A 13,866-nucleotide genomic window follows, 5' to 3' on the forward strand; every position below is an offset into this window, starting at 1 on the left:
AAAGCACTGATTGTTCAACTGCTGTCTTTAACGCTCCAATATATTTGACAGACACATTACCGGAAGCAGCAAGCCCACATGTGCGCGAAATTGACGCCTCGGAACAAATCCGCAGCGACTGACGGACGGCGAGGCTCTGACTTTTTTTTTTTTTTATCTTTTCGAGAGGATTTGTCGAAGAAGCAAGAGGAAAAAGACGACGCGCCAAATATAAGAGAGTGAAGGCGCCTGACGACGGCGGAATGGCGGGCAGGGACCCGCTGGTGCCGATACCCGTGGAGATTCGGGCCAAACTGGCCGAACTGGAGTTGGAGTTATCCGAAGGTGAGTGGCATCGTTTGCTGGTTCCGCTCGGCCTTCCCTGGCTCGGCTCTGCTCTTTGCTCTTTGCTGGGTTCTGAAGTGTCTGGCGGACTGGCCCGAAGTTGAAGCGGGGAGAAGTTGCAAGTTTGCGTGCGTGCGTGCGTGCGTGCGTTCTATGAAGTGTCCAACCGCAATTAAACCGATTCACTGTCAGCACAGCACAGCGATTCAAAACAACAACAGCCAACATTTGCGCCTCAAAGACGCCTTCAAATGTTTTGCGCCTTACTCTATCATTGACTTTGTAACCAACATATCGGGTTTATTTTGGGGGTTTTATGGTGATCGTTTTTGCATACTAAAGTTACGTACATTAAATGGTTGTGTGTGTGTGTGTGTGTGGGGGGGGGGGGGTCAATAATTAAATAATCATCCAACAATATTTTTGAGTGGTTCTGCGTTTGGACTAAAAAATGTCCCCTCTACCTGCAGGGGTCAATATGACCCCCAAAATGGGCTGAAAATGAGGTCAAATTCACCCAAGTATAGCGAGTCAGTCCATTTTTGGTAGCCCGAACCCAGCCCAAAGATTTTCACTTGCAAAGTCTTCAAAGAACTGTAAAAGTGCACTGTTGACCCCCAATGCAACTTTAAGTCCGGCTGAAGTTGAACTCCAAATGAACGTAGCCGCACCTCATGGCGGGCAAACTGCCCAAAGGCTTCGCAATATCCTCGTGCTAACGGGAGCTGATGTCATCTTTGGAGCAGGTACCATGGGAGGGTGTGCGTGGTGTGGGGGGGTTGGGGCTCTGGTTTTGTTTGTTTGTATGTTTGTTTGAGGTTTGTTTTTGACGGACCCGCTGCCGAGCCGAGCGCCAGTTAGGCTCGCTCAAGTGGGCTTTTTGTGTCTTGGGTCCTCTTGAATGGCTTCGCTTGATCGAATCTCCGCCTCTTGCCACAAAGTGCCGAGTCATCCGACGGGGCCGAGAAGTCGGCGGGGATGGTGTCCCGTTTTCCTGGCCTTCTCATCTTTGCTTAGCGGGCCGCGTCAACATCCAGTGTGGACAGCAGATGAGCGTGGCGGGCGTTGCCGCAAGCCGGTGGCCAAGTGAGAAGGCCGCCTGACTTTTGCAATCAATGCGCTCTTTGTTATTAATTTGCGGCGCCTCATCTCGTCTTGCTGTCCTCGTCGTTATTTTTCATATTTAACGGCTCGACGTTCCCCGCGGCTGATGGAAGTCGAGCAGAAAAACAAGTCACATGGCTGGATGAGAAACAGTTTTGGGATGTCACGATGTACACGTACAAAGATTTATAAATACAAACATGAAAACAAATGAGGTGAAGGTGTGTGTCTGTGTGTGTGTGATGAGTGAGAAAAGGATGAATTAGATGAGTGAGAAAAGGATGAATTAAGTGAAACATTTTCACAAGTTGGGCGACCAATCATGTCAAGCTTGAGCTCTGCTTCCTTGAGGCTATCACATGCTAAAGTTAGCGCACGCGCATCCGCACGTCACAAAGTGCAAAGTGAAGTTTGTATGTTTGTCGTCAGCCGCATGAGCGCCTCTCGGCCTGCTGCCGCTGTTTGATTAGCAACAAAGGACGCTTGATTGGACGCACACGCTTTCATACGGAGACGACTGCTTTCTCTCTATGGCAACTGTGTGTGTGTGTGTTTGTCAAGCTGGAATGTGCTCACTGACAACCAGCGACAGATGCCTTGCTTCAGGCGCCGCCAACGAGTGTGTGTGTGTGTGTGTGTGAGAGAGTGTGTGTGCTGGTATCTATGACAACACACACAGTAGCCATTGTATGTCACTTTCAACTCCACAGACACACACACGCACACAATCCCAAAGGTGTCTTTTTCACAAGTTGAAGTTTTTCCAAACTCTCAGCTAAAATCAAATGGAATAAAAGTCTGCAAACGACATCTCTAAGTATGCTTATTATGCGCACGCACGCACGTTATGGTGTGTGCGTGTGTGCAGTCCTGCATAGGTGGGAGCGCACACGCGGGTTCATCCACTGAGCTGTGAGCCAGGTCAGCATGTTCTGACATCATCACATCCAATCAGATCCACGCGATGTCAACTTCGCGTTTGAGCCTTTTGTGGGGCTTATGATGTCATCAAGGAAGAAGTTGGATGAGCGGCGAGTTTTCCTCGTGCTTGACCAAGACGTTTCCACGAGCACTGGCGTTGCTCTTTTGTCTTTGTTTGAGTTGTCAGAAATACGGCGCTAATTAGCAGTGAGCACCCTCGTCGCTTTGCTCACGTGCGCTGGCAACTTGGCTACCTTTTCTGCTTTGCTTTCTTTTCTTGTTGTTTTTTTTTTTTCCCCTCTGAAGCTTGCCTCCTTCCTTCCTCACACGGTTGCACTGAAGCCTCTCCCAGCTGACACACACACACACACGTGCGTGTTGCTATGAATAGAAGTGTGATGGTGTCACATTGATCTCATGTGACGGTTTTCCTCAATCGGGTGTCTGTGGCATTATTGTTTGGTCCGGTCGTGCACGGTCTACCCTGGCGAGTCCAAGCTACCCCGTTAGCCAAAATATGAACGACAGGGTGGCATGACAGTCAATCTAGCAACACACCTTCACCTCCTTCTTTGTTTTCATGTTTGTATTTAGAAATCTTTGCATGTGTACGTCGTGACATCCCCATGGGCGTGGGTGGTTTCTTGCTTCGGTTAGTTTTAGGAAACCCGCTGGCTAGCGAGCTCGCCGGCTGCATTTTAGCATCACATTGATGACATGAAGTGAATGGAAAAAAGAAATTGAATCACCAGCCTAAACGCAATTTAGCTCTCAATGTCTATTTTGGGACTTGAGGGGAGAAATCCCCTCAGGACAAGTCCACTTTGGAAACAGGCAAGATCTCACACATGGACAGACGGAGTGGCGTTTTATTCATGTGGTGCATGTCACGAAAGCAAACTACGCCAGGTCCGCCTCCTCTTTCAGCCCCCTCCTCCTCTTTCTCCTCTTGCTCGTCATCAAGGAGCAAAAATGACAAGAGCTTGAGGGACAATCGGTCCTTGCTATCGGCGAGAACTCCAAAGATGAATATTCATGCTGGGGGTGTTTGTTCTATGACTTATTCTTTCAATGTTGGACTTATTTCTACAAATGATGCAAAATAGCGCTGAGCGTGCGTGTTTTGCTGCACGATCAACAGAATCACTTCATATGGCACAAAAAGGTCAACATTGAGTGGCCATCTTGCACGTGTCTGCTTTTGGCCCTCGCGGCTAATGCTACCAAGCTAACGCAAGCGTTGATCCAACCGCAAAACTACTCATCGCCAGCCACTGCGGATGTGTTGAACAAAAAAAAAAAAACCAGTCTTTGCACTTCAGGAGCTTGCACGTTTTTCCAGGAAGGGAATGACAAACTGGTTTTCCTGCTCCTAAAGGGTGAGCCGTTGCTTTCTCGCTTTTTTTTTTTTAGTATTTTGTAACCTTTATTTGATTTTTTTTAATGACCGTCTATCCCTGACCTTCCGTACTGGGATTCCCATCGGCGTGCAAACAAGAAATTTAACTGTTTCCATCCCAGCGGCTGGATGGAGGGAGGAAGACAATGCTGGGCCTCCTCCTGATCTTCTTCATCTTGCTCTTTTTTTCCCACATGGTCACGCATCCTTTCCTTCTGGATTCCCTTGTGAGCTTTGCCACGACTCCCCGCAGTCTGGCAGCCGACTCTATATGGTCATGCAGCTGGGGTGGCTGGAAAAAGTCCTAAACTTTTTGAGGGCAGCGCCATCTCGTGGACACTTGTGTCAAAGAAGACAACTGTCCAAACAAGACGCACACTTTGTCCATATTGAAAATAAAACAGCAGCTGTAGATGACCAAAGTCTTGTTTTGCGTTCTTCTTTTGCCAGGTGACATCACGCAGAAAGGTTACGAGAAGAAACGATGTCAACTGATTGGAGCCTTTTTACCACAAATTCCAGGCAAGCTCTTTGACTCGCTTTCAACTCATTCCAACGTATGAAACACACGAGGAAACTTCTGAGCACAGTTGAGGCCAAGCTCCAAAGCGGTCAAGTGTGCTAGCTTCAAGCTTTGCCCAGTTCAAGTTTCCTATGAAAAGACAAGGAATTGAAAATTGTGTTTGGCCTGGAACTCCCCATCAAAATCTTGGTCCCATTCTGAAATGATGAATCGGTCTGTTCCAAGTTGTGCCGTTGTGTCTACTCTGCAGCTGCGGACGCGGCGCAGGAGAGGAGACCGTCCTTGGCGTTACGCCGCCGACGCTTGTCGGGTTCCCGGGATGAACGCTACCGCTCAGGTGAGTTCAGTTTCTAATCCGGATCCATCGTCAGTCGGCCAACGGCGTCGTTGTGTGTGCTCAGACGTCCACAGCGAGGCAGTGCAGGCGGCCTTGGCCAAGCACGGCCAGAGGAAGATGGCCGTGCCCATGCCGTCCAAGCGACGCTCCCTGGTGGCGCGCAACTCCGCCTATACGCCGCCAGGTACCAACACATTTGGACAATTCGGCACATTTCGAGCCGCTGATGATCGGACCTCGCATTTTAACGCGGACGGATCGCGACCACACGTCCGTTTCCAAAGCTTCGTCTTTGTGCCACGCAGATACGTCCTCGGGTTCCGAGGGGGAGGACTCTGAGGAGGACCACGGCGTGCAAGAGGAGGACGAAGGAGGCCACGCGGCCGTGGCGGGCGCGTTGTCGCTGCGCCCCGGCTCGTCCGCCCCCGATGCCGACTCGTCCACCACCACCTCCTCGTCCTCGTCCGCCAGCAGTGGGGTGACGGGCCGCGGGCGCCAAGCCAAAGGTCTGGCCCAGCACGTCCGTGTCTCTGCACACCGGCTGCGCCTGCACCAGCAGCACCGAAAGCCCGGTAAGACGTCAGATGAAGTCCAGGTGGATCAAAACTGATTCTCAGCAAAGGTCTGAGCAGGAAGGTTTGATGTCAAGCATATTATCAGTTCGACTGAGTTTTTATCTTGGGGCTGTCGTGGCACACTCGTGGGCCGGAGAACCACCCGTATGTATCCACTTGATATTTGAAATTGACGTGGATGTCGGAACGTCTGGACCTGACCCCAAATTAGATGAAGGCCAGAAGTTGAGATTTGAAAGTGACACATGGGCAAGTTGAAGAAAAAGTGCCAACGTGTGATGTAGGTCGCTGGAGTTCTACTCTTTTTAACACTACACTACCATTTGCTCCCCCTTTTGCTAGAGATGCCCTCTGCCCCTCCGGACGTGACGAGTTCCACCAACAATGCCGCCACCGCCGACGAGATCCAAGAGGAGAAAAAGTCTGGTGGCGGCCACAGACAAACGTGCAAATACGGCAACGCTGAGCTGATGGAGACTGGAGACGGTGAGCCGTGCAAATTGGAGAAAAGATCGAAATAAAAATCATTCAGACGTGCCACACAAAAGACTTTTGTGAACCACCTTGCCAAAGGTGAAGAATAAAAAACGTGAGGCTTCAAAATGGATGCTGTTTCTTGTTTGTGGCAGGTGTTCCGGTCAGCAGCAGAGTTTCAGCCAAGATTCAGCAGCTGGTCAACACGCTGAAGAGACCCAAGAGACCGCCGCTTCGGGAGTTCTTTGTGGACGACTTTGAGGAGCTGCTGGAGGGTAAAGCGCTTTCCCAAGAGTCAACCGGCCGAATGCCGTTTCTCATCTTGGGCAGAAAAACAAATGTATATGTCCAAACCTGGGCATTTTGCCATCCTTTGATGCCAACAGCGCAGCAACCGGACCCCGACCTGCCCAAAGCAGAGGGGGCCCAGACGGAGCCGGCCCAGGGGGAGGAACTGGGTGCCGAGTCGCTCTGCCTGGAGGCCGCCCTGCAGCGGTGGGCCTCCGTCTCCCCCAAGGCCCCCTGCCTCACCAGCGTGGACGCCAACGGGAAGCCGTTCTGCCAGCTCACCTACGGTGGGGAATGCCCACATCTTCCTGCGGTCCCGTTCAACACTCACTGAGCTTTTCTTTTTTGGCCGTGCCGTGTTTGCAGGTAAACTTTGGTCCAGGAGTGTGAAGGTGGCCTACAACCTGTCGCACAAGCTGGGAACCAAACAGGAACCTCTCGTCAGAGCCGGAGACAGAGTCAGTCCACGTTTCGGCAAAAGCCACGCTCATACTTGACATCTGTGCCATCTGCCGTCTTTTCATTCTGGATTGTGGGGGTGGTAGAAATGAAATCCGTGTTAAAAATACTTTGAGGTTCCAAACAAGCACAATCCCATTTTCCCCACAGGTGGCGCTGGTGTTCCCCAACAACGACCCCGGCTCATTCATGACGGCCTTCTACGGCTGCCTGCTGGCCGACGTGGTGCCCGTGCCTGTCGAAGTGCCTCTCACGCGGAAGGCCAGTCTGGCGCGTCGGGTAGCGTGGTTGACAGCAGGCGGCGCGCTAACGCGGCCGTCCCCTTTTGCTTTGTCCCATCAGGACGCGGGCGGTCAGCAGATTGGCTTCCTTTTGGGCAGCTGCGGCGTCAGCGTGGCTCTCACCAGCGACCTCTGCCACAAAGGACTTCCCAAGAGTCCCACTGGCGACATTCTGCACTTTAAAGGTGATAAAAAGACATGACAGGCGGTTGCGCGCCTCACCTGCACATGCTCAACTCAAGCGTAAAACAAACATCGGCAACGACGTGTGTCGATTCGCATGCTCAGGCTGGCCCAAGCTGCTGTGGATGGTGACGGAATCCAATCACTTGTCCAAGACACCTCGAGACTGGTTACCCCGCATCAGGGGCCCCGGAGCCGACACGGCATACATTGAGGTGACTCATACGCAACGGTGAAGGGAGGGGAGTCATTGAGGGATGGTGAACGAGTACTTCACTTTTGTATTAAGTGTCCAAATAATCAGATTTCAGAATCCGAGTCTCGTAATTTCTGGATCGCCGCTTCCCGTTTACTTCTGGTCAGACTTTTGCAACGGACAAATCCTGAAAACAAAAGTGGCTTTGCATGATGTTTAAGGAACTTATTTACCTATTTGTCATGATTCTGGAATGGATTAATGGCATTTCACTTTAGATCCATGTAAAATATTGATAGAATATAAACTTTAAAATAATTCTGTGTGTGTGTCAGTACAAGACGTGCAAAGATGGCGGCGTCCTGGGTGTGACGGTGTCACGCGCCGCCATGTTGACTCATTGTCGGGCCCTCACGCAGGCCTGCACCTACACCGAAGGTGATGTCATCATCATCCTCGTCATCCTCCTTCAGGTGGCGCTCACATGTTTTTTGTGTGCAGCCGAGACCATCGTTAACGTTCTGGACTTCAAGAAGGACGTCGGACTTTGGCATGCCGTCCTCACTGTGAGAAACATGCACAAACATCCGCACACATGCAATGGCTAGCAAAGGTCTGCTCAACCCGGCTCAATGTCGATGCCAGCCGTTGGAGCAAGTCCTCTTTCCCCCCCGACAAAAGGTGTCGTAAACGCCCACATGTGTGTGTACGTGTTAGAGCGTGATGAATATGCTGCACGTGGTGAGCATCCCGTATGCCCTGATGAAGGTCAACCCGCTCGCGTGGATCCAGAAAGTGTGTCAGTTCAAAGGTGACCAACGGCGGGCGGGGCAGGCGAAAGCGGCACCCCGTCGCCATTTTCTCTGAAAGTTGTGCGTGTGGTTCAGCCAAGGTGGCGTGCGTCAAGTCGCGCGACATGCACTGGGCTCTGGTGGCGCATCGCGATCAGCGCGACATCAACTTGGCCTCGCTCAGAATGCTGCTGGTCGCCGACGGCGCCAACCCCTGTAAGCGTGCAACACGTGCAAAGCGTACCTCCGGACTCGAGCGCTTACTCTGCGTCCTCTCTCCTAGGGTCCGTCTCGTCATGTGACGCCTTCCTCAACGTCTTCCGCACCAAAGGCTTGAAGTCGGGCATCATTTGTCCCTGCGCCGGCTCGCCCGAGGCGCTCTCCGTGGCCATCAGGAGGTCCGCATTCATGCAAATTTTGAGGACATTACCCTCCCAAATGCTTTCCGAAAAACATTTTACGAAACACGAGAGCTGGAGCTGGAACAGTAGGCGGGTGATGACGTGTCACCTTCTGATTGGGTGACAACTTTTGTGCACAGGCCCGCCAAGGACACAAGCGAGCCGCCCCCTCGCGGTGTTTTGTCCATGTACAGTCTCAGCCACGGAGTCATCAGACTCGACTCGGACGACAAGCTCGCCGTGCTCGCTGTGCAGGATGTCGGAAGAGTCATGCCTGGAGGTGACTGTGCACGCACACACATACACACACACAATTTGAGTTTGGCCAAAGTGTGGGAGAGGAAGTTTTGCTCAGCGTGTTAACATCCACAGCGGTGATGTGCGCGGTGAAGATGGACGCCGTCCCCCAGCTATGTAAAAGCGACGAGGTGGGCGAGTTGTGCGTGCGCACGGTGGCCACGGGCTCGTCCTACTACGGCCTCAGTGGAAGGACCAAGAACACCTTTGAGGTTGGAAAAGGACCTCTTTGCTTGGTCTTTGCCTGTTTTTGGGAGGTGGAGCCGGATGGTTCCTAAATTGTCTGCAGGTGGTCCCTGTCACCAGCGCTGGCACTGTCGTCGACGATTCTCCCTTCACCAGGACGGGACTGCTGGGCTTCGTGGCTGCGTCGGGTCTGGTGTACGTGGCGGGCAAGATCGATGGTCTGATGGCAGTAGGCGGGCGCCACCACAACGCCGACGACATCGTGGCCACGGCGCTTGCCGTGGAGCCCATGAAGTTTGTCTACAGGGGCCGGTGAGCAGCGAATGGCCTTGAGTCAAATGTCCGCTTTGAACACCTTCAAAGTTGCGTCTGCGTGCGTGGGTGCGACAGGATAGCCGTGTTCTCCATCGAAGTCCTGCACGATGAGAGGATCGTAGTGGTCGCTGAGCAGCGGCCCGACTCCACCGAGGAGGACAGCTTCCAATGGATGAGCCGCGTGCTGCAGGTACACCCGCGTGCACACGTATGCACGCGCAGCTGTACCTAAAGGCTGCGGTTGCCCTGTGAAGGCGATCGACGGGATCCACCGGGTGGGTGTGTACTGCCTGGTTCTGGTCTCACCCAACACGCTCCCCAAGAGTCCTCTAGGGGGCATCCACCTGTGCGAAACCAAGCAGCTCTTCCTGGAGGGGGCGCTGCACCCCTCCAACGTCCTCATGTGCCCGCACACCTGCGTCACCAACCTGCCCAAACCACGACAGAAGCAACCAGGTGGGAGACGCACACACGTGCGCACACTCGGTCGGGCGTCACGTGGCCTGAGGATCTTCTGGCTCTTGGCAGAAATCGGCCCCGCGTCGGTGATGCTGGGGAATCTGGTGTCTGGGAAGAGGATCGCTCAGGCCAGCGGGAGAGACCTGACTCAGGCCGAGGACAGTCACCAGGTGGGTTGACACTATGTGTGTGTGCATGCGTGCACGAGGCAGACGGACGGCTACATCCTCCAATACGTTTCAGTTCCTCTTCCTGTCTGAGGTGTTACAGTGGCGAGCACAGAGCACACCGGAACATGTGCTCTACACGCTGCTCAACTCACGGGTGAGTGAGTACACACGTACACCCAAGCGCGCACACACGCGCACAAAGGGAATCACCCGATAGGACTTGCACGCGACCTCCCCCAGGGGGCGACGGCCAGCTCAGTGACGTGCTCACAGCTCCACAAGAAGGCCGAGAAGGTGGCGGCCATGCTGGCCGAACGCAGCCACCTTCGAGACGGAGATCACGTGGCGCTGCTCTACCCTCCAGGTGATGCCACCAAAGGGCCGCGTTGGAGCCGCTTGAGTGTGTTTGCGTTTCCGGAGACGCTTTATGGTGACGCTTTCCGGCAAGTAGCCAGTTACAACTTGACGACCGCGTGCATCTATCTCCAGGCATGGAGCTGATCGTGTCGTTTTACGGCTGCTTGTATGCCGGCTGCGTGCCCGTCACCGTACGCCCGCCTCACCCCCGCGACGTCACCACCACGCTGCCCACCGTCAAGATGATCGTCGAGGTAAACGGCACACAGAACGCAAAATACATTTTCAAGGTAAGCGCTCCACGTGAATTGTGTATATCGTGTTGCAGGTGAGTTGTTCGGTGTGCGTGCTGACCACTCAGGTCATCTCCAAGCTGCTCAGGTCCAAGGAGGCCTCGGCTGCCGTGGACTCCCGCACGTGGCCGCCCATCCTGGACACAGGTACACGCTGACGCATATCTGCGCTTGGATGGGAGAGTAACTTCATGACGCTTTATGTGTGCTTAGATGATTTACCAAAGAAGAAAGCTCCTCTACTGTACAAACCCTCCAACCCCGACACGCTGGCCTACCTGGACTTCAGCGTGTCCACCACCGGCATGCTCGCTGGAGTCAAGGTACACACATGACAAGTTGCACAAGATTTGCGCGGCGCTAACACACACGCGTGCACGCACACGTGTGTTCAGATGTCTCACGCGGCCACCAGCGCCCTGTGCCGCTCCATCAAGCTGCAGTGCGAGCTGTACCCGTCCAGAGAGGTGGCCATCTGCCTGGACCCGTACTGCGGCCTGGGCTTAGTCCTCTGGTGCCTCTGCAGGTGGGGGAAGCAAAGCAAATGTCTTTGTCGGTCATGGCGCGCTGACGTGTGGTGCGCTGACGTTGCAGCGTGTACTCGGGCCACCGCTCTATACTGATCCCGCCGTGCGAGCTGGAGAGCAACGCCTCCTTGTGGCTTTGGGCCGTCAGCCAGCACAAGGTGCGAGACACGTTCTGCTCGTACGGCGTGGTGGACACCAGCACCAGAGGGCTCGCTATGCAGACGGACGCGCTCAAGGTAAGCCATGGCAAAGGCCACCCTCGCAGGCGCCGCCCCTGCTGACACCGCACCCACTTTTGACAGAGTCGCGGCGTGGACTTGTCCCGCGTGAGGACGTGCGTGGTGGTGGCTGAGGAGCGGCCTCGGACCTCGCTGACGCGGTCCTTCTCCAAGCTCTTCAAGGACCTCGGCCTTCAGTCCCGAGCCGTCAGCACCGCCTTCGGATGCCGGGTCAACATGGCTGTCTGCCTTCAGGTGAGTTTGAGGTCAATTCTGTCTCATCAAAACAAACAACCAGGTGAGCAGAAAAAGAAATAAATGTAACGTCTCCTCAGGGAACGTCCGGTCCCGACCCGACCACCGTCTTCGTGGACATGAGGGCGCTGCGTCACGACAGGTACGCTAACAGCTCAAGGCTAACGCGCAGGCGCTAACAATGCTTGCTTTGCGGTGCTCCAGGGTGCGACTGGTCGAGAAGGGATCGCCTCACAGCTTGCCCTTGATGGAGTCTGGCAAGGTGAGTGGGACCAGAACCGGGCCTTTTCTTCCTTTTGTCATCGTTGTTCAATATTGAAAATCGCGACACAAGCCGTGAACATTTTTGGGTTCCCATGCCATGAATATTTTTGTGCTCCTAAGCCGTGAAGTTTTTGCGCCGCCGTTTTGTGCCAATTATATTTTGCATTCCTCGCTGGCTCTCAGATCCTTCCTGGCGTTCGCATTATCATCGCCAATCCGGAGACCAAAGGACCCATGGGAGAGTCTCACCTGGGCGAGGTCCTTTTTTGATTCCGTCGTCATTTGCTGAATAGAAACGGGGAGAGGAGATTAATGCTGCGGCAACTCTGGTTGTTTTCTTTAGATTTGGGTTCAGAGCAGCCACAACGCAAGCGGCTACATGAGCGTGTACGGGGACGAGGCGCCGCCGTCCGATCACTTTGCGTCCAGACTGAGCTTCGGAGACACACACAGCCAGTGGTCGCGGACGGGATACTTGGGCTTCCTGCGCAGGACGCAACTGACCGACGCCAACGGAGGTCAGTGGCGCCAGCGGTCGTCTTTTGGACCACTTCCAAAAACACATGACGGTTGAGCCACCCTCCCGCAGAGCGCCACGACGCGCTCTACGTGGTGGGCGCCTTGGAGGAGGCCATGGAGCTGCGGGGCATGCGCTACCATCCCGTCGACATCGAGACCTCCGTCGTCAGGACGCACAAGAGCATCGCACAGTGGTCAGCAGCAAATTCGGGTTTATTTTTCTGAAATTTGACGGGGTTTTTCCCATGAGATGACGTTTTCTTCTTTCAAAAACATTTTACTTTTATCAACTCAAATTACGAAAAACAAGACTTGATATTGCTAAGTTGATGGTTAAAAAGATTGAATTTTTTAATTGAATCATAGTTTTTTTGCCTTTTTTTTTTTACTTAGTGGGGACCAAAGAAATCCAACTTAAGTCCATTCTTGCCTGTCCTATTGTTTTTACCAGCGCAGTGTTCACGTGGAGCAACCTGCTGGTGGCGGTGGTGGAGCTGGCAGCGTCGGAGCAGGAGGCGCTGGACCTGGTGCCGCTGGTGACCAACGCCGTCCTGGAGGAGCACTACCTGATCGTAGGCGTGGTGGTGGTCGCTGACGTGGGCGTGGTCCCAATCAACTCGCGGGGCGAAAAGCAACGCATGCACCTGCGCGACGGTTTCCTTGCCGACCAGCTGGACCCCGTCTACGTAGCCTACAACATGTAGCCACCAAGGCGTCCTTAAAGGCAGGCAGATGTCCTCCTCTCTGCAAAGATTCCTGGGGGCCTTCTCCGCTTCCCAAACAAAGCAACGCGCCTTCTTGTGGGCTCAGGGAGAACAAAGCACTATCTGGCCGAGGAACACCAGAAGACCTAGGTCAGTGTTTCTTAACCTTGTTGGAGGTACGGAACCCCGCCAGTTTCATATGCGCATCCACCGAACCCCTATTTAGTGAAAAATAAAATTCTTTTTTTCAAATTCAAGACAGATGTCTTTTAGTGGTGCACAAAATGAGCCGTGCATGAACATCACCTTGTTCAAAGAACAAAAGCAACACAATGCATGAACTCACAACAAATTACACACCTGCAAATCAGTGAGACTTCTGTTGCCTTTTGGGAGACCCGTTCAGATATGCGTCATCACAAATTTACATGATAGATCAGGTTAAGAACTACTGACCTAGATATAGTCATGATGGGTTCAGAGCGGCCACAACGCGGGCAGTCGTGCAAGTTCGAAACGTTTTGCCCTTTCAGTTTGTTTGTAAATGCACACCAAATAAATGACATTTTCTTATCTTTTTGATACGAGTCCTTTCTCTGTGAAATCCCAACTACTTTTGGTTATATATGTGTAATTATGTACAAAAAAGTGGTTTAATTTATTTTACCTTTGCATTCAGCTGACAGACATCTTTGAGAATCAGAAAGAACTTTTGCAGTCTGATGGTGGAAAGATTTGATTCTGAATTTTTTCCCACTCCGTTCTTATGCAAAAACGTTTGGCAAAACCAAATCAAAGTCTTTCAGACTTTAATATCAATGTTTTTACTTTAATGCAAAGATGTATGAGTGACTGTGGAAGAGCACTTTGCTCAAGTGTTGTTTGACCTTTATTTTATTTTTTTAATGCTCTTATTCTAGGATTAATGTTAACATATATTTTATAACAACAACTGTTGTATGACTGATCATTTTAAGTTAGCACATAGAACACGTTGGCTCCTTCCTTGTTTTGTGTTCTTCAGGTTTGGCTCCAAATGCTGAATT

General features: G+C 52.7%; 1 protein-coding gene across 3 annotated transcripts; it reads left to right on the forward strand.

Annotated features, from left to right (window-relative positions):
• The first annotated feature begins 57 nt into the window (after nucleotides 1-57).
• On the forward strand, nucleotides 58-13,393 carry LOC133165060 (disco-interacting protein 2 homolog C-like). Of its 3 annotated transcripts, XM_061294443.1 has the most exons (37): nucleotides 59-324; nucleotides 4,199-4,270; nucleotides 4,522-4,608; nucleotides 4,673-4,792; nucleotides 4,914-5,180; nucleotides 5,526-5,669; nucleotides 5,813-5,932; nucleotides 6,044-6,232; nucleotides 6,312-6,403; nucleotides 6,555-6,665; nucleotides 6,747-6,870; nucleotides 6,974-7,083; nucleotides 7,400-7,502; nucleotides 7,566-7,630; nucleotides 7,782-7,875; nucleotides 7,952-8,071; nucleotides 8,139-8,253; nucleotides 8,397-8,536; nucleotides 8,629-8,765; nucleotides 8,843-9,051; nucleotides 9,130-9,244; nucleotides 9,309-9,510; nucleotides 9,583-9,683; nucleotides 9,757-9,837; nucleotides 9,924-10,047; nucleotides 10,173-10,294; nucleotides 10,369-10,480; nucleotides 10,547-10,656; nucleotides 10,729-10,859; nucleotides 10,928-11,096; nucleotides 11,163-11,333; nucleotides 11,414-11,475; nucleotides 11,538-11,595; nucleotides 11,781-11,855; nucleotides 11,941-12,115; nucleotides 12,187-12,310; nucleotides 12,568-13,393. In XM_061294443.1, exons 1-37 carry the CDS (start codon nucleotides 243-245, stop codon nucleotides 12,818-12,820), a joined length of 4,686 nt encoding a protein of 1,561 aa, XP_061150427.1. In that variant the 5' UTR covers nucleotides 59-242; the 3' UTR covers nucleotides 12,821-13,393. The 3 variants fall into 3 exon arrangements, with proteins under 3 accessions (XP_061150425.1, XP_061150427.1, XP_061150426.1); XM_061294441.1 differs by having other exon boundaries at nucleotides 58-324; nucleotides 9,309-9,683; XM_061294442.1 differs by lacking the exon at nucleotides 59-324 and adding an exon at nucleotides 1,149-1,410 and having other exon boundaries at nucleotides 9,309-9,683.
• Nucleotides 13,394-13,866: the final 473 nt, after the last annotated feature.

This window comes from Syngnathus typhle, linkage group LG13, assembly GCF_033458585.1.
Source record: "Syngnathus typhle isolate RoL2023-S1 ecotype Sweden linkage group LG13, RoL_Styp_1.0, whole genome shotgun sequence".
NCBI classification, from domain to species: Eukaryota; Metazoa; Chordata; class Actinopteri; order Syngnathiformes; family Syngnathidae; genus Syngnathus; species Syngnathus typhle.